Here is an 18,375-nt window from a genome sequence, read left to right as displayed (position 1 = left end):
ATTCTATAGAAATCACTGAATTAAGACTGCCATAAAGATAAGAACCTGCAAACTGTGAATTGTTTACATGTATATATTAATAAGCCTCTTCCCCCCTCCCTCCTGAAATCCTATCCCTATGTGTCCTGTTGTACATAAATATGCATTCTTTAGAAATTGTTTTTTAGTTATATCTGAAGAAGAAGCCAAAGACCTTTGAAAGGTTATATTCTGTCATCATTATTAGAGATGAGCGAGTACTGCCGATCAGCCGATCCGAACAGCACGCTCCATAGAAATGAATGGATGCACCTGGTACTTCCGCTTTGACGGAACCCCCCGCTTAACCCCCCACGTGCTGGCTACGTCCATTCATTTCTATGCGAGCGTGCTGTTTGGATCGGCTGATCCGAACAGTACTCGCTCATCTCTAAGCATTATGAGTTAGCCATTAAAAAAGGTATCATCTACTGAAAACTCCTTTGTCTTTTATTATAGGCTATGGTTTCCATCTAGTGGTAGAAAAAGAAAGTGCATTTTGTTTACTACGAAGAAAAGTGAAAGTAAGAGTCAAAAAGGAAGAAACAGGAAGAGCAAAAAGAATGGTGAGTGTTATTATCGTATATATGCTTAGTATATACTTAGTCAATACATAATTCTAATGATGTGGTCCGAGGCATCTAGAAGTGAGTTAAAGGTTAGAGTAAAAGGAGGAAATATTTAGATATGTTTTATAACCATACCCATCACCTAAACACCCTTCCCCTGCCATAGTAAAAGCAATGGGTGTACCTTACATATTATCTGAGTTTCTTTAATCTCAATCCTTCTAAAATTAAATCATCACTGAGTTTTCCCTATTATACAACTGATCTAATAAACCTGAAATGTTTGTCTCAGCTTTCACCTAGATAGAGGTACCATAGAGTACCTGCAAAAAATATGGCAAAAGCAACATGATAGACCAGGGATAGGCAACCTTTTTTGTTCTGCATGCCAAATAAAAAAAAAATCATAAATGAAGTCCTCGGAGTACTGAGCAATAATTGTAAGGCTGTCGACCACTATACTAAAGTCAGTGGCGTAACTAGGAATGGTGGGGCCCCGAGGCGAACTTTTGACATGGGCCTCCCCCCCTGACCGACATCGACGCCGAAGACCTCGACCGACCCCCTCCTACGCATTCCTGCGCGCTCTATTATGCCCCATAGTGGTCCCTGCACATAGTATTATCCCCCATAGTGGCATCTCCACACAGTATTATCCCCCAATAGTGGCCCCTGCACACAGTATTATCACACAGTATTATGTCCCTTAGTGGCCCCTGCACACAGTATTATGTCCCTTAGTGGCCCCTGCACACAGTATTATGTCCCTTAGTGGCCCCTGCACACAGTATTATTCCCCATAGTGGCCCCTGCACACAGTATTATGTCCCTTAGTGGCCCCTGCACACAGTATTATTCCCCATAGTGGCCCCTGCACACAGTATTATGTCCCTTAGTGGCCCCTGCACACAGTATTATTCCCCATAGTGGCCCCTGCACACAGTATTATCCCCCATAGTGGCCCTTGCACACAGTATTATGTCCCTTAGTGGCCCCTGCACACAGTATTATCCCCAATAGTGGCCCCTGCACACAGTGTTATCCCCAATAGTGGCCCTTGCACACAGTATTATCCCCCATAGTGGCCCCTACACACAGTATTATCCCCAATAGTATCCTCTGCACACAGTATTATCCCCAATAGTGGCCCCTGCACACAGTATTATCCCCCATAGTGGCTCCGGCACACAGTATTATCACACAGTATTATGTCCCTTAGTGGCCCCTGCACACAGTATTATGTCCCTTAGTGGCCCCTGCACACAGTATTATGTCCCTTAGTGGCCCCTGCACACAGTATTATCCCCCATAGTGGCCCTTGCACACAGTATTATGTCCCTTAGTGGCCCCTGCACACAGTATTATCCCCAATAGTGGCCCCTGCACACAGTGTTATCCCCAATAGTGGCCCCTGCACACAGTATTATCCCCCATAGTGGCCCCTACACACAGTATTATCCCCAATAGTATCCTCTGCACACAGTATTATCCCCAATAGTGGCCCCTGCACACAGTATTATCCCCCATAGTGGCTCCTGCACACAGTATTATCCCCCATAGTGGCTCCTGCACACAGTATTATGTCCCACTGTGGACACCCATAAACAATTATTATACTCTGGGGTCTTCTCAGACCCCAGAAAATAATAACCGGAGACATTAAAAAAACTCTGTTACTCACCTATCTCCCGTCTCCTATGCTGTCGCCCTCCGAAGTAGTCGATCTTCAATGACGTCAGACGTCACATGACCCGGGACGCAGTCATGAGACGTAAGACGACTAGGCCGAAGTCTGCACGGATTGTGGAGAGGTGAGTAACTGTGTTTTTTATGTTTCTTACCTCTCCTGGTCCGCCAATCATTATACTTGGGGGGGGGTCCGAAAAGACTCCCAAGTATAATGATAGCTGCGGTAGCGGCTGTCGCCGGGCCCCTAATGTCCCGAGCCCTGTGGCAGCTGCCTCTGCTGCTATGGTGGTAGTTACGCCACTGACTAAAGTTATATACCACAAACCATAACAGAAGTGCTGTCACTAGATGCTTTAGGATGTATGCGTTTACTGCTATTTCCCGGGATGCACCTGTACTTTTCCATTAGAAGCAAGTCCATGTGCAGCCCCCAATTAGTGGTAAATGTATGTGACTGGTAAGGGAGCCTTCACATGGAGCTTCCGCTCCGCTCATTCAGACACGTAAACACGTGTCAAAGTGACCGCTGTAAAACACAATCCCATAGACTTCAATGTGTGCCGGTCTTACGCTCGCTACACATTGAAATCAATGGGAGGCTTTTAAACCCATTGATTTCAATGTGTAGCGCGCGTAAGAGTGGCACACATTGAAGTCTGTGGGATTATGTTTTACAGCGGTCACTTTGACACGTGTTTACGTGTCTGAATGAGCGGAGCGGAAACTCCGTGTGAAGGCTCCCTAACACCGTATGGCAGCATCTTTATGGTGCAAACACACTATGTATCTGGATGCAGCTATATTCTTATGCCATTGGAACTTTTACTTCAATGTAAAACTGCGTTTACATGGTGTGTTTTTGTACAAAAAAAATGCTTGCGACTTTTGTGCAAAAACACCCACCGTTATATGGAATGATGTTCCATAATGGCCCCTGCACATGGTATTATGTCTCATAGCTGCCCCTGCACAAGGTATTATGTTCCATAACGGCCCCTGCATACGGTATCATGTTCCATAGCGGTCCCTAACATGGTATTATGTCTCATAGCAGCCCCTGCACAAGGTATTATGTCCCATAGCAGCCCCTGCTCACAGTATTATGTCCCATAACGGCCCCTGAACCCGGTATATGTCCCAAAGTGGCCCCTGCTCACAGCATTATGTCCCATAACGGCCCCTGAACAAGGTACAGTATATGTCCCAAAGCGGCCCCTGCACACAATATTATGTCTCATGTCTTGCTCAATCTGATGTTGTATTTCTGTTTATGATTTTTCTGCACTGTGATTTTGCTGTATATTGCACTGCTTTTATCATATGCATGATGGTCTACTTGGAAGTATCAGGGAGGTCACTGCCCTGTATTTTTACAAATTTTGTGAATAGTATATTTTAGGTTATTGTAAAAAGTAACAGAGGTACTCAAATGTCTTCTAACTGGCAATAATAATGACTGGCTGACTTCCACATTATTTATCAAAACTAGAGTTGAGCGAGTAGTATTCGATCGAATACCTCACTCCCATAGGAATGCGTGTAAGCGGCTGAACACCAAGGGGTTAAGCGCATCAAATATTCACTGTGCTTAGCTCTTTGGTGTTCGGCTGCTTACATGGATTCCTATGGGAGTGAGGTATTCAATCGAATACTACTCACTCATCTCTAATCAAAACCAGTGAAACAGTTGCCAGTAGCAACCAATCCATTAACTGATTTCAAAATCAGTCGCCTTTGGTCATGATTCCAGCATGCCTGGCTTGCCTTCAACCTTGGTATTGTAAGGCTAAAGCCCCCATTGTGGAATCATTGTTTTTTTCCTGTAGATTTTGCTGGATTTTTTTTTTCTAAGCCAGGTATGGATTGAGCACGAGCAATAAGTATAAGAGTTTCCTTATATTTTTCATTCCTACTGTAGCCACTTCTAGGATTGGTTGGAAAAAAAAAAAAAATCTGCAACAAAAAAAGCAGCTTTTCCGCAACGTGGGGCCTTAGCCTAAAGGTTTAAAACTGCGGTCAGACAACATGCTGAGGACTTAAAACTTGCAGCACAAAACAATTTTACATACATATTTTTTTCTACAGTGTTTGAATAAGACTTAAATCCCATCCCCTACACTGCTACTGTACAGTCCACCATGTTAGCTATTAACTACTTTGTAGCTGGTAACAGTGCACTCACCTTGTCTTCAGCCTTGTAGTGTTTACATTTGCAGATGTGTTCATTAATAGATACATCAATTGCATATTTTTTTCTGTATTCTTTAGGAGATTTTTGAGAAGCCAACAAAGACTTTTATTGCATTCAGTACGAATGGTAAGTAGATGAGAATTGCTTTTCAAAATATATATTTTGTAAATAAATATTTTATTTTTAGATCATATAAATAAAACAGACATTATAGAAAATATTAGTGATTTATTTGCCAGAGTAAACTATAGATATATGAAAAGATCGTAGTGGCGAAGTATCCAATCAATACTGATTCCCAGATAGTACTGAAGGAATTCTGTTAGGAGATTTGAATTACTAGAAATCTGATGCAACATTCTAAAATCGACCACAAACTTTAGATAGATGTTTGGCTGACAAATATCTTCCAGTCTCTCCCATACACATGCACATCCTGCTTCGGTGAGCTGTGCATGTGTACTGAACTGGTAGAAAAGAGAAATCAGCTGCTGGAATCTTCAGAGATCCAACTGCTCAATCTCGCCTGATATCTGCGCACGGACCCCAGTATGATCACATGAATACCAAATTTATATAGTGTTTGAAATGTTGTGATACCTTTAAAAAAAAAATTGTCATTATTGTGAAGGATCTCACCTTACCAAACCACTTGGCACACCTGAGATCACCTCTCTTAACCTTCCACTCATGTTTTGGGCTCATAGGATAATACGAAATGAGCTTTATACATTTTATATATTTATTAACCCAAATTGGTCAGCACTGGCCACTTAACATATACAGAAATATATCAGTGGACGACAAGCAAATACAGTTACAGTGCAATATAATACATAAAATATAAGAGGAATAAAAGATAGATAAAGGAAACAATACCAAATGAATCTCTAAAGCTTGTCTCCTAGACTTCAGGGCCCATGCTTTTAGTCAGTAAGAGTTCCTCAGTCTCCTAACATGGATTCCACAAGTAGAACTCCATTTGTCCCTACTCCCAGGGGAGACCAGTCAAAGACCATGTCCCTTACATGATGGCCAGGAAAACAAAGAGAGAGAACTAATGTATTGCAGTGAATAGTAAAACTTCTTGACTTCTATTACTCGTTATATAAGGCAGCATGTAATATAGCCTCTGATGACAATCTGGAGGGCAACAATCGTTCAGAGATGGAGGCTCCCATGGTGTCTTCACACTTTAGTTACCACAGTCACGTTTAACCGTGGCATTTAAAGTGGTAATAGTTGTGACACTGTCAGCACCGATAGCAGCTGTTAATGGTGGGTCTTGTCTGTATTATACAGCAGGCATCTATTATGTAAGCAGCATTGCTGCCCTCTGATTAGTCTAGATCACAGCCCGGACACTAGGAGGCCATGCGTCATCTCCTCTATTTGTGATTCCATGGTCCATAAGAGAGAGAGATTGTGGGAAAAATCTGCAGCAGCAGTGTTTAAAAGATCCGAAAGAGCCCTGAGCTGGGCAAATATGCCAGAGGTGTTGACCCTGGTGCTGGAGGTTGTGCCACAACCCAATGGAGGGAACCAGAGGATGGGAGTAGTAGCGACAGTAATAATGTTACACATACACTCGACCAAACTCCTCTAGCCCACCTCTCAGGCTGAATACTGACAAGTGGGCCTGTGTGATACCTGACAGTGGTAACAGTTATTCCCGCGGGGTGCTTCCAGTTGGATAGTGGTCTTCTCTCACCCTGAACTGTATTGTGGTGTTCAGAAGGGCCCTGATGATAAGCGTAGGAACGACTCAGAAACTGTGTTGCAGTTGAACCAAAGTAAAACTTTACTCTGAGAGCAGAATAACAATCAACTCTTGCAACTTGCCGATGAGGGTAGTAGTCTTACACTTATTAGCTATAGCTATAGCTATTCCCAGGCTTGGGGTGAGGGATGTAACATATAGAAAAAATGTTTAGTCCGGCAACTCTTCCAATAGTAGATAAAATTTAACTTTTAATAGATATCATAAAAATGACCAAATCATGATAATTACAAATGAAAAAAAAAGTAAAAAAGAAAAACCCCTAAAAAAACGCCAATGCGTTTCGGGAACTCCATTGTTCCTTTTGGGATGAGGGATGCCCAGACTATGATCTTATATCGTGAATTTACTCCCATACAGACAGTATATAATACTATGCCTCATCCGCTTTGAGATATGGGGGCTGAGATATCTGAAGTGGCTGATGGCTTCCTAAGAAGCATGACTCCCTTCTCTCTGCCACACTTCTTGTCTCCTTAGGGTTGACAGCTGTGTCTTCACTGTCTTATGACTGTGTTAGGGGTCATTCACATGGAGTAAAGTGGCGCTGATTCTTCCACGATAACTTGTGGCAGAATCAGCGCTGATAAAGACTCCCATTGAGTTCACTGGGTTCCGTCTTCTGCGCAGAACACATTGAAATCAATGAGTTGAAAAGCCTCTCATTGATTTTAATGTGTTCCGCGTGAATGGACCCTTAAGTAGCTGACAGGCCTCAATGGTGACTTCTCCCTCAGAGGCTGCCGAGGATTCTCTCAGAGGTCTAGTCTGAATGCTAGCACACACTTAACTGAACCCTGAATAACAGTCCTGTGGAGACTTAGAGTCTCCAACCCCAGCCCACTGGCCTGTTATAGGCCAGGGCAGTACCAAGCACTCTAAAACAGAGGGGTAGCCAACCATTGGGTTATACTATGGGGATAAGAAACAAATGGGAAGCTTTGCAGTGGCAAAAAAGTACACCGCAAACACAGTGTAAATGGGCCCTTAGAAAGCTGCAAATAAAAGTTATCTACACGCAGTTTTACTGTATGCTGGTAATCTGTGTTGATCTGAAACATTATGCATTATGCTGGTTTCTCAGCCTCTCACTTCTACCAAGTTAGTTCTCTCTAGGCTGCGCTGATGAAGTCCAACCAGACAGAAACGGTGCCGTCCGTAGCTGAGAAACTAACTTGGTAAAAACCCCACATTATGCAGTAAAGGCTTCTGGGAAAGTCGGGCATGATGTTCAGGGTGCTTCCTATAGAGGGCAGCATAACAGAGGCACTGTCTCCCTGTTTACATCTTGGGAGACAGATTTGCATATTCCTCCCATTGATCTGAAATGACAGACTTAACTAATGTTATCCTAAACAATGTTTCTATGACAGCTATTAAAAGAACATTTTTTTTTGTCCAGATTTACATTGCACTACAGTGTTTGATGCATTTTGATGTTTTTTTTTGTTTTTTTTACAGCCGATGTAAAGACAAATAAACTTCTTCAAACAATGAGATAACAGAGGAGCGGAATATAACTACAGTATATTGATTCCAAGCCAAGCCCATACTGTCAACAATCCGTGTGCTTAATTACGGCAAACAGTAAAAGTGAGTACAGGTACAATCACTGCTGCTGGTATCTTGGATACAGTCAGATGTAATGTAGTGATTCCACTGCATTGCGTCTACTGGTAAGACCTGTTGAATGGACTCAGGGGGAATGAGGCAAGGCAACTATTACTTTTTATAATTTATTTATTTATTTTTTTTAAAGTGTGCGGGCCTCAAGGAGAAGATATTATACATTGTTGGGGCCACAGTGGAATATTACACATTGTGAGAGCCACATAAAGGGATGATTATAATGTGTGGAGGACACTATACTCTGTGTGAGTCACAAGGATGGCAAGGGCCACATAGGAGACGTTACTGTATGGGATCCACAAGGTGGGGGGTGTTTTATTGGTAGGAGCCACCAGGGAAGATGTTATACTCTGTGTGGCCCACTGGGGGTGTTATACTGTGTGTAAGAGACTGGGGGACATTATACTGTCATGGAGCAATGGGGGGCATTTTATACTGTGTTGGGGACCACAGCACTAAGGGGGCATTATACCATGTGGTGGCCACTAAAGGGGCATCATAATGTTTGGGTGCACATAGAGACTGGGTGGTAATGGGCAGATCACAGAAGGTCATGCAAGGTATGGTCTTCATTATAAACTCTGCAGAAACAACATATCTACATTTGGATCTTATTATAGACCAGGGGTAGGCAACCTTTTTTGTTCGGCGTGCCGATTTAAATTAAAAAATCAAAGATGAGGTCCTCGGAGTGCCGGGCAATAATTGTAAAGCTGACGACACCTACACTAAAGTCATATAGCACAAACCACAACATAGAGGTGCTGTCATACTGTGCTCCCAGCCACATGCACTTACCACTATTTGCCTGGATACACATGTTCTTTTCCTTTAGAAGCAATGTAAGTACATGCGTAACCCACAATTAGTGGTAATGTATGTGACTGGGAGCAGAGTAAGGTCATACCTGTGGCAGTGGACACTAGCTGTCGGACACCGACGGTAGTGTGAACACTCCCTAAGTGAAACGCAGATTAATTTCAGTCACTTTTAGTTCCTGGCGGTGCAGTAACAGAAAAACCCCAGCCAGGAATTAATGGGTGTCACACTTTCAACAAAGTGAATGCACTGGTGCCCAGGAACTGGATTTGGCTTTAATTGCATCTAGTTACAGTGTCACCACCCAATAGAATCACACTAAGGCTGAGGCCCCACATTACAGAAATGCAGCTTTTTTTATTGCAGATTTAGCTGCGTTTTTTTTCCGTCAAAGCCAAGAATGGCTAGAAAAGGAACGGGAAATATATAGGAAGCTTCTTATATGTCTCCCTCCTGCTCAATCTACTCCTGGCTTCGGCTCAAAAAAAACAGCAAAATCTGCAACGAAAAAAAGCTGTTTCTGCAACGTGGGGCTTTAGCCTAAGGCCCTCACGTTGTTGGAACACAGCTTTTTTTGTTACATATTTTGCTGTGTTTTTCTGAGCCTAAGCCAGGAGTGGATTGAGCAGAAGGGAGACATATAAGAAGCTTCCTATATATTTCCCATTCCTTCTGTAGCCATTTTTAGCTTTGGTTGAAATAAACCGCATCAAAATCTGCAACAAAAACGCTGCGTTTCTGCAATGTGGGGCCTCAGCCTTGCGCCTCCTGCATATAAATGGCACGGATGTGGTTTTTACTGACCTATATGTTAAAATGAATTGACAGGGCTGCAAATGCAGACAGATATAGGGGATGTATAGGACAGATATAGGGGATGTATAGGACACATATAGGACCTGCTCAATAGTTTTCAGCTCTTCAATTTGGCCCAGATACACAGCAACAAAAAGAATGGCTGTATATACATGAGTCCCCCTTTGACAACAATAACAAAGGATTAAGTCCCGCCCTTCCTATTTCCGGTCGAAGATCTCTTTCCGGTTTTGAGAGTTTGCCATGTCTAGCAGGGGTATAGGCATACTGTTTCGTGATTACGACGAGCCTGCTGCAGAACCTCATTTGCTAAATGCTATACAGTATATATATTCATTTGCCGAATGCTATATATATGTATAGCATTCGGCAAATGAACACTGATTCTGCAGCAGGCACGTCCTTGCTACAGGCAGGCAAGAGTTTTTCTCATTGGAATGAATAGTCCGATGTTAGACTCCGCCTCCTCAGACGAGCCTCTGGCAGAACCAGCGTTGATTGGCCAAATCACTGGCAACTGGCCAATCAACGCTGGTCTATTCATTTCAATGAGAAAAAGTCAACTGGTAACAGCATACTTACCTGCTCATAGAAAGGACGAGCCTGCTACACAATCAGCCTTCATTTGCCGAATGCTATACACTGTATAGCATTCAGAAAATGAGGTTCTGCAGCAGGCTCGTCGTAACCCGAGGACCATACCCTGAAGTACATACCCAGCCCTGGTTAATTCACTAAGGAACAGGAAGTCTTCTTGCCGCCCTTCCATTGCGCATGTGCCAACCGGAAGTTCGCAGGGGGACTCATGTATATGGGTCAATTGAAATATATAGGTCTGTACTTTATCCACAGTTGTAGATAAAGAGTCTGGTCATGTGCATTGCAGGTTAACTCAATGTGCCTCATATTAATAGCAGTTAACCAAATCATGTCCCTTACATTAACCCCCTGTGTGCTTTACATAAGGGACACTGATATGTGAGACATATGGAGGTAATAAGTGAATATCTTCATTATATAGATCCTTTATTAGTACCCCCATGTCTCACATATCAGTGAGCCACACAGGGTTAATGTGAGGGACATGATGGGGTTAACTGCTATTAATGTGAGGCACATGGAGTTACTAAAACTAAAGTAATAACCCCAAATGCCTGACATTAATGAGAATAGTTAGTAACACACACGTACCTGGTGTTTTTACTTTCACTTTGCTCCCCGGAGCTTCCTCTCCTCCTCAGGCTGCAGACAGCAGGAGCTCCTCCTCACGTGTAGCAGCAGGTCCAGGGAGCCCTTATCCTGTGCAGTGAGAGGCTCACCTCTGATTGGTGGGCAGTGAGAGAAGGGGGCGTGTCCTACACCGCAGCTCTAGCAGGCACTGAAAGGACGCTCTCTCTCAATTAGTGTATGAAAGTTGCAGGCTGGCTGCCGTGCCAGCAAAATATGCCTCGCGTGCCAGTCTTGGCACGCGTGCCAGGGGTTGCCGACCCCTGTTATAGACTATAATGGTAATACATGGAATAATTTTTTATTTTCCTTGAAATATGTTTTCAATATCCTTTACATAATGCTTGAAAATTATGTTAAACGCCATTTAACATATCTGATCATTGCGGTTATAATGGATTCCTAGATTATTTACCTTGTGCATATTACTGTTTCTTATAGTTATTCGCAATTGATCATGGAGTCTCAGCGTGCCAGTGAGAACTGTGTTACAACAAAACTTGCATCAAAGGTGAGTAATAAGTAGAATGAATGACAATGTGATAACTTACTTTAAGTTACAGCCTAATTTCACATCTGCATCTTAGACCGTGTTCAGAGACTCTGTCATAGTATCCACCTACATTTGTCTGGTGCTTTCAGGTAAAAAAACAGACACATGATGGAGGTTTGTTTTACCTTTGGCTTCTTTATAGGAATTGAAAACACAGCCCTTTGTTCATGTACCCCATTAAAACATATAAAGGTTATACAGTTGCGTCCATAGCTGGGGATCCCGCTATGTTACATTGAGAGAACAGCCAATATACAGTGTTGATATTGGGAGCTTCAGAGTACTGCCTCTGTTAATTATTAGAGATGAGCAAGTAGTATTCGATCGAATACCTCCCCTGCATAGTTATTGGTGTAAAAAAGCGCCAGGGAAAGTGGGAGGGAACTTGAATTTTTACTGCGTTTACCGCTTGTTTTTGGGCGGAGTACACCAATAACTATGCAGGGAGGTATTCGATCAAATACTACTTGCTCATCTTTACTAATTATTAAAAACCTCTTCAGGACCACGCCATTTTTTTTTTTTTTTTTTTTTAAAACATCCAAAAACCATGGCTTTTTAATGTTTCCATTCACAGAGTTGTATTGAGGCTTATTTTTTACAGGACAAATTGTATTTCCAAATGGCGTTGTTTAATATTTTGTATGATGTACTTTGAAATTTCTCTTCTGCTGTATTAATTGCCAGATATATGGCCAAAATAGGTTTGTTTCGCCATATTGTTACAACTATAACTTTTTACATTTCTGTGTATGGAGCAGTGTTAGGGAGCCTTCACACGGAGTTACGCTCCGCTCATTCTGAACGTAAAACTCGTTCACAATGACCACGTAAAAACCAGATCCCATTGATTTCTATGGGTGCCGGCATACGCACACTACCCATTGAAATCAATGGGAGGCTTTTTTACCTATTGCTTTCATTGTGATACGCGCATATGCCGGCACCCGTAGAAATCAATGGGATCTGGTTTTTACGTGCTCATTCTGAATACGTTTTACGTTCAGAATGAGCAGAGCGTACATTATATTAACGTGTTTTATATTTACATTTCTAGCTGAATATCACAAGAAGCAAGAACCTACTATTTGTTAAGCGTACATATGTCACATTAATTGGTTCCTTGATCTTCTTACCAGGTGAGTGGCTTTCAGTATGGGTATCAAATCCAACATACCTTTAGAGGCGTAAATATAAGCTCTTGGACCCTGATGCAAAATCTGTAACAAGGCCCTTACTTACTATATGCTAAGTATGATACTGGTGTGTTATTATGCTGAAATGAGGCCTCAAAAGCCAATCAAAGACCACTACCCCTGCATCCTCTATGGCTATGCCCATATGTACAATGAATTCATTTTCCAGAATCACCAGCTGGTTAGGATACAGTAGCAGACTCTGTTAGGTGCTTATTCAACTTAGGAATACCCAGATCAAGGATCTGCTTCCAGTCTCTTGCTGTCAGAGACGCACACCACCACACGCTGTTCCCCTCTTTAATTAAGGCAGGTAAGAAGAAATCCCTGGATGGAGTGTGGAAGGGACATGGTCTCTGGTCACTCCTAAATCTTCCAGTCACTGCAGAAAGTACTCAGTAGATTATTGTTACTTGTGCATATTTTCCAGGATCTACATCATTGAAGCAAGAACCCTTGGTGACATATACATATCATTCAGGATTTTCCCTCTTGGATTACTACAGTATATATGTTCTAAGTGTCTGACTCAGGCTGCTTTATGCACAGAACAAGCACTCTTGTCTACTGTTTCTGTTTGTTATTTTCTAAAAGATTGTAAAGCAATTGCAGAATATGTTGGTGCTATATGCTGTTAGAATATGTTGACAATTGCACTCATTTAGGAAACTAGGGTTATTGGGCAACAAGCCCCTAATTTCAGCCTAAAGTTAAGTTCACATGGTACCATTTTGCCCAAAAATATCATTCATTTTTATATTTAGGCTAAGGCATCATGTAACGTCCACAGTGAAAAAGTGATGCACAAAAAACCCTCGCCCTCTCTGTTTCATGTGTACAGAACATGTCTGATAAAGGGTCTATAAAAACGTACATAATAATGAAAGCATGTTTGTTTTTTCTGCCAGTGGGCCACTTCGTATCTTTAGATGTTAAAGGACAACTACATACAGAGGTTCTTTTGCCATGTACAGTCGTCTACAAGGATGAATTTGACTACAATCTGCTTGTAGTTCATTGGCAGCGACCAGTAAATGATCTTGTGGTCCATACTTTTTTTGATGGGTCAAGCCATCCTGATTTTCAAGCAGATCACTATCGAGGTAGAACAGAGATGTTTTATAGTTTACTGCCTTCTGGTAATCTGTCTTTGCTTCTGAAGAACCTGTCTGAGTCAGATGGTGGGACTTACACTTGTTACAGCATACTAAAGGAGTCTTCAGGATCCATCATACGATATGTGAACCTAACAGTTGAAGGTAATTTTTAGGTTGTTATGAAGTCCACACTTACTACATTCTTGTTTCAATGTCTAGTGCATATGCTATTGCTTGATAATGATAATATATATAAAATATCACAATGCACACAAAATATAGCTGATAATGTTACTAAGTGGGGAGGGTTGAAGGTCAGAATGATCATTGTATCCAGGGACACACATTCATATTCTTAGGATAGGCCATTCATTTGAGATCAGTGGGGATCCCTGCACCAGGCAGCTGTTTTGTAGTACAGGGTACAGAGCCAGAAGCAGACAGTTCCATACTTTGTGCAGTGGCCTTACACCACTATTAGGGCTGTTCACATGAAGAAATTTAACGCTAAATTTATCAAGCACAAAATTTCTGCTTCAGGAATTTGAAGCAAGTCTTTTCTGCTCGTTAACAACCAATGAGGATTTTGACCCTGGATTTGAAGCGAAATTCAAAGCAAAATTTGGGGAAAAGTATTAGGGAGCCTTCACACGGAGTAAACGCACGTGTATTTTTGCAAAATGCACGTGTAAAAATACATGTGTAAAAATAAGACTTCCATTGACTTCAATGATATTTTTACACATGTAAAAATATGCCTGTAAGAATACGCCTGTAAAATGTCATTGAAGTCAATGGGAGTCTTATTTTTACACGTGTATTTTGCAGAAATACACGCACGTTTACTCCGTGTGAAGGCTCCTTTACTGTATTCTGCCTTTTGTTAGGCAAAGCCAAATTCCAATTTCTTTGAGTTGATTCAGTCAAATACTGCGCTGAAAGAAAAGTTGTATTTTTTGCCTCCCATTCATTTCAACTTCTCAGGTGGAATCTGTTTGAAGAACAAGCAGAACGCTATTTTTTTCTCTTAGGGCGGGTTCACACCTGCATCCGGCCTCCGCTTTCGGGTTTCCGTCTTCTGCTGAGAGAAACTGGACAGGAGACGGAAGCCTGGCGGTCAGTTTTTAAACCCATTCACTTGAATGGATTTTCAAAGTTACCGCCCATGAGCATCTTGTGCCTCTCCATACCAAAACCGTTTTTTTTTTTAACTGGACATGCAATATTCTTTTGTCGGTTAAAAAAAAAAAAAAAACGATTTTGCCGCGGCTGTGGGCTGGGGTTGTGTAACATGTAGAGAAAATTATGGTGGGGGTGGGTTACTTTAATCAGTTATATCTTAGACATTATAAAAAGTACATATGGTGTCATATGAAAGAGGAGATTTTCTTCTTTCATATGACACTATGGTTGCAGTGCTATCTAAATTATTATAGTTTGTATGTTTAAAGTGTCCGAGATATAACAATTTGAAGTGTTAATAAAGTATATTACAAAATGTATCAATGACAGAAATACTGCCAGAAAATCTAAAGTTGTCCAAAAATTTAGTTACACTTTAAGGAAAGTCCATTGCTTCAGTGAAAATGTAGTTTAGTAGCATTTTTATGTAGTAGTAGTTTTATATATTTATATGCCTGTGTATTGTAGGGTGCATTACCTGCAAGGAATGTGATTTCTGAACTTAGGTAAACTGTAATGATTTCTATGTCATAAGCAGTCATGAAATTGTCATTTAACATATTCTTCAATGACTTTTTCAATATCTGTTATTATTTCAGCCCAAGGGAGAGATGAGGACCAGACTAAAGAAAAGAACTATTTACTACCAGTAATCATCACTGTCTTTCTCATAAGTTTGGGTTGCATTTTGGGCGTTCTCTTATATTTTAGAAAGAAAAAACAGAGAAATGGAAACGATGATGAAGGTAAGTGGAATAAATTACTGTACATCATACATACTGCACAAATATAAAGTTGGGTTCAATAGGGTCTTGTTTAAACATGTTGACCTGCTGTCACTCTTCTATGTTTCTTCTATTTCATATATACTGTACCTTTATTTTCTGATGAAAATGCAAAACTGGCATACACTTTATGATGACCATACATTTGGTTGGTCTTCACGTAATCAGAAGGGAAATGTCATACAAATAATCCATCGTTGGCAATTAAAACTAGAATTCAGAAAGCATTTGGTGCATCTATTTTTTATGTTTGGAGGAAAAAGATGTAATAGCACTAAGCCTACATTCACGGTCGTGGGTGAAAATACAGTGTTGGCCAAAAGTATTGGCACCTCTGCAATTCTGTCAGATAATACTCATTTTCTTCCAGAAAATGATTGCAATCATAAATTCTTTGGTATTATTATCTTCATTTAATTTGTCACAAAAAGAATTGTCAAAAAGCCACATTGGATATAATTCCACAGCAAACATAAAAAAGGGGCTGGACAAAAGTATTGCATTGTTCGAAAAATCATGTGATGCTTCTCTAATTTGTGTAATTAACAGCACCTGTTACTTACCTGAGGCACCTAACAGGTGGTGGTAATAACTAAATCACACTTGTAGCCAGTTGAAATTGATTAAAGTTGACACAACCTCTGTCCTATGTCCTTGTGTGTACCACATTGAGCATGGAGAAAAGAAAGAAGACCAAAGAACTGTCTGAGGACTTGAGAAGCAAAAATTGTGAGGAAGCATGAGCAATCTCAAGACTACAAGTCCATCTCCAAAGACCTGAATGTTCCTGTGTCTACCGTGCGCAGTGTCATCAAGAAGTTTAAAGCCCATAGCACTGTGGCTAACCTCCCTAGATGTGGATGGAAAAGAAAAATTAACTAGAGATTTCAACGCAAGATTGTGCGGATGGTGAATAAAGAACCTCGACTAACATCCAAACAAGTTCAAGCTGCCCTGCAGTCCGAGGGTACAACAGTGTCACCCCGTACTATCCGTCAGCATCTGAATGAAAAGGGACTGTATGGTAGGATACCCAGGAAGACCCCACTTCTTACCCAGAGACATAAAAAAGCCAGGCTGGAGTTTGCGAAAACTTACCTGAGAAAGCCAAAAACGTTTTGGAAGAATGTTCTCTGGTCAGATGAGACAAAAGTAGAGCTTTTTGGGAAAAGGCATCAACATACAGTTTACAGGTAAAAAAAAAGAGGCCTTCAAAGAAAAGAACACGGTCTCTACAGTCAAACATGGCAGGACAATGACCCAAAACACACTTCAAAAAGCACTAGAAAATGGTTTGAGAGAAAGTACTGGAGACTTCTAAAGTGGCCAGCAATGAGTCCAGACCTGAATCCCATAGAACACCTGTGGAGAGATCTCAAAATGGCAGTTTGGAGTAGGCACCCTTCACATCTCAGGGACCTGGAGCAGTTTGCCAAAGAAGAATGGTCTAAAATTCCAGCAGAGCATTGTAATAAACTCATTGATGGTTACCGGAAGCGGTTGTTTGCAGTTATTTTGTCTAAAGGTTGTGCTACCAAGTATTAGGCTGAGGGTGCCAATACTTTTGTCCAGCCCATTTTGGGAGTTTTGTGTAAAATGATCAATGATTTGACTTTTTTTTCATTCTCTTTTGTGTTTTTTCATTGCAAGCAAAATAAATGAAGATATTAATACCAAAGAGTTTGTGCTTGCAATCATTTTCTGGAAGACAATTTTTGAAGTGTGAAGCAAAAAACTGTATACCCAAACGTTTACTAATATTTATAACACAGTATTGCGATGTTGTGGGGCTCTAGAGAATAAGCCATTGCCAGTAATAATATGCATTTCTCTTTTTTTTCAGAGGTTCCCCTCACTGATTCCAAAGCAAAATTCCAAGGTAACTTAAAGTATACTGCTATTTGACTTTCTGATGGACAATGAGAATGCTTTGACTGAGAAATTGTGTAACTTTTCTGTACTCACCTCGCTCTGTCCAGACCAAAATGGAGTCATTCACACAACCAAATGCACGATACCACATTCACACAAAAATGGACAACACTGCTAAAAAAACAGCAAAGACACTGTGCTTAGATAAGAGCTTTACTGCTATGTATGATGTATATAGAAATGAATGAATGAATTAAAGAGAAGTATAGTTTAGCCATATTAAGCTTACTATACATTACAAATTCTCTCCTTTCTCTGGGCTTGGTCTCCAAATAGGAGATAGGAGTAATGGTTAAAGAATCAGGCATGTTTCTAAAGTGAAGTACACTTAGTGGCCAAACGTCACGGGAAGGTGTGTCCCAGTACTGGTTGTGTCGGAAATGACACTCAAACAGTGTGACACGATGCAGCCTATGGCGCGGTGCTAGTGTTGCCAGGATATCTGAGCAGTCTGATGCAGACAGGTGTCTCGTGAACATGGTAGCACATTGCGAGTTAAGTGACTTTGAACATGGGATGATGATCGGTGCAGGACTCATGGGCATAGCATTTTAGAGATTAGCCGGGAAGTCGGGTTTTCGAGGTCAACAGTGTCTCGGGTGAACCTGCAATATTGCAGAGACAACATTGGCAGCCACGTAAACCGGCGCACTGGTCGACCACGAGTGTTCGATGAACGGATGTCATGTAACCTCCAGAGAGTCATACGGGGCTCTCGACGGTATACTGTGGGTCAAATTGCCGCCGATTTGAATGAGTTGTGCCAGGACCCCATTTCCATCAAGACTGTACGCCGAGAACTGCACCGCATAGGATTCAACTGTCTACGCCCGACCCGTTTTCTTTTGCTGACACCGCAACACAGAGCTCTAAGACTGGCATGGGCTGCCAA

The 18,375-nt window shown here is 41.4% G+C and overlaps 1 protein-coding gene across 2 annotated transcripts in view; it reads left to right on the top strand.

Annotated features, from left to right (window-relative positions):
- Positions 1-527: 527 nt before the first annotated feature.
- Positions 528-18,375, top strand: part of LOC142203302 (NACHT, LRR and PYD domains-containing protein 1 homolog) — a 29,123-nt gene continuing 11,275 nt past the window's right edge. The window contains exons 1-8 of one of the 2 annotated variants that reach the window (XM_075273888.1): positions 528-584; positions 4,545-4,593; positions 7,709-7,840; positions 11,180-11,249; positions 12,349-12,430; positions 13,396-13,746; positions 15,366-15,512; positions 17,395-17,430. In XM_075273888.1, coding sequence (XP_075129989.1) covers positions 11,196-11,249; positions 12,349-12,430; positions 13,396-13,746; positions 15,366-15,512; positions 17,395-17,430 — 670 coding nt within the window. In that variant the 5' untranslated portion in view covers positions 528-584; positions 4,545-4,593; positions 7,709-7,840; positions 11,180-11,195. Of the gene's footprint in view, positions 585-4,544; positions 4,594-7,708; positions 7,851-11,179; positions 11,250-12,348; positions 12,431-13,395; positions 13,747-15,365; positions 15,513-17,394; positions 17,431-18,375 lie in introns of both variants that reach the window. The other variant, XM_075273889.1, reaches the window with a different exon arrangement.

This window comes from Leptodactylus fuscus, chromosome 5 (assembly GCF_031893055.1).
Source record: "Leptodactylus fuscus isolate aLepFus1 chromosome 5, aLepFus1.hap2, whole genome shotgun sequence".
Classification (NCBI taxonomy): Eukaryota; Metazoa; Chordata; class Amphibia; order Anura; family Leptodactylidae; genus Leptodactylus; species Leptodactylus fuscus.
This window is presented reverse-complemented; position numbering and strand designations above follow the sequence as displayed.